This window comes from Orycteropus afer, unplaced genomic scaffold, assembly GCF_000298275.1.
Source record: "Orycteropus afer afer isolate SDZICR_OR568_19922 unplaced genomic scaffold, OryAfe1.0 scaffold00107, whole genome shotgun sequence".
NCBI lineage: Eukaryota > Metazoa > Chordata > Mammalia > Tubulidentata > Orycteropodidae > Orycteropus > Orycteropus afer.
Genome location: NW_006921694.1, coordinates 583,602 through 584,813, shown reverse-complemented (window position 1 = coordinate 584,813; position 1,212 = coordinate 583,602). Strand labels below are relative to the sequence as shown.

Below are 1,212 nucleotides of genomic sequence, written 5' to 3'. Positions count from 1 at the left end.
CATGAAGACGCTGCAGAAAGAATGAGTGAGGAGCTGATGGTAAGCATGGAAGAGACCTGCCGGCCTGAGGGCTTGGTGCCTCCAGGCCGCCTGGGGGTGCCGTACTCCGAGGCCTGGGGATACTTTCACCTGGCCCCGTCGCGACCCGGGCACTGGTCGGGCCACTGGGCCACCTGCCGGCTGTGCGGAGAACAGGTGAGGTGTAGCCTGGGCTTCCACGCGGGGACTCCGGTGCTATGGAAACACCTGAAGAGCGCGCACCAGAGAGAACTGGATAAGAGCTGCGTTCGCCGCGAGTCACCCGTTGTCCCTTGCCCGCCTCCCCATGTCGCCCCCATCGCGGCCGCCGAGGGCGACTGGGCGCGCCTGTTGGAGCAGATGGGAGCGCTGGCTTTTCGCGCCAGCCGGCGCGAGCGGGAGCTGGAGCGGCGTGAGGCAGCGGTGGAGCAGGGCGAGCGCGCACTGGAACAGCGGCGCAAGGCGCTGCAGGAGGAGGAGCGCGCTGTGGCCCAGGCGCGGCGGGAGCTGCAGGCGGAGCGGGAGGCTCTGCTGCGGGAAGTGAGCCGTCAGGAATGCGCTTTGAGCCTGGCCCCAGTCCCGGCGCAGACTCCACTCAAAGAGGAAGCGGATGGGGAGAGGGAGGATTACATAGTAACCAAAATCTTCCTGTAGAGTTGGTAACCACCAGTGCTGCTTCAAAGGTGGGCATTACCTGCATCTCCAGCATCACCTGGGAGCAGAACTTCAGGCTCCACTGCACTTCTTACTCAATCAGAATCTCCAGATGTGGGCTCCTTCGGGTGAGGCCCTTGGGAAGCCAGAGCAGAAAGTAAACTGTTTCTCTCTCTAGTCACCTGTTGGTGCCTGAGAGCTTAAACTCTAGCAGCCTCCTTTGATGTTGGTGTTTAGTGGGCATACTTGCAAGTAGAGTGGAATGCCAGGGAAACCCATTCTTCTGCTTTTGGGAATGAGAACTCCTGTAGCCCCTTAGAATCTGGATAACCTGGTCCCATGACCACTTAGGGCCCAGAACCATTTACTTTGTGATTTTTGAAGGACAGAAGCTTTTTCATACACCAAAGACTGCAACCGCATCATGTGCCTGTACACCAGCCAAGTCAGCCCAGGGTGGAGGGTGGAGGGTGGAGGGTGGTGCGTGGAAATGAGAACAAAACTTGGGCCTGGAACCTTACCAAGGAAAAAAATAAATTT

At 59.0% G+C, this 1,212-nt stretch overlaps 1 protein-coding gene across 1 annotated transcript; it reads left to right on the top strand.

Annotated features, from left to right (window-relative positions):
* Positions 1-21: 21 nt before the first annotated feature.
* ZBED3 (zinc finger BED-type containing 3) lies at positions 22-672 on the top strand. The gene has a single exon (XM_007943476.2). It carries the CDS (start codon positions 22-24, stop codon positions 670-672), a length of 651 nt encoding a protein of 216 aa, XP_007941667.2.
* Positions 673-1,212: the final 540 nt, after the last annotated feature.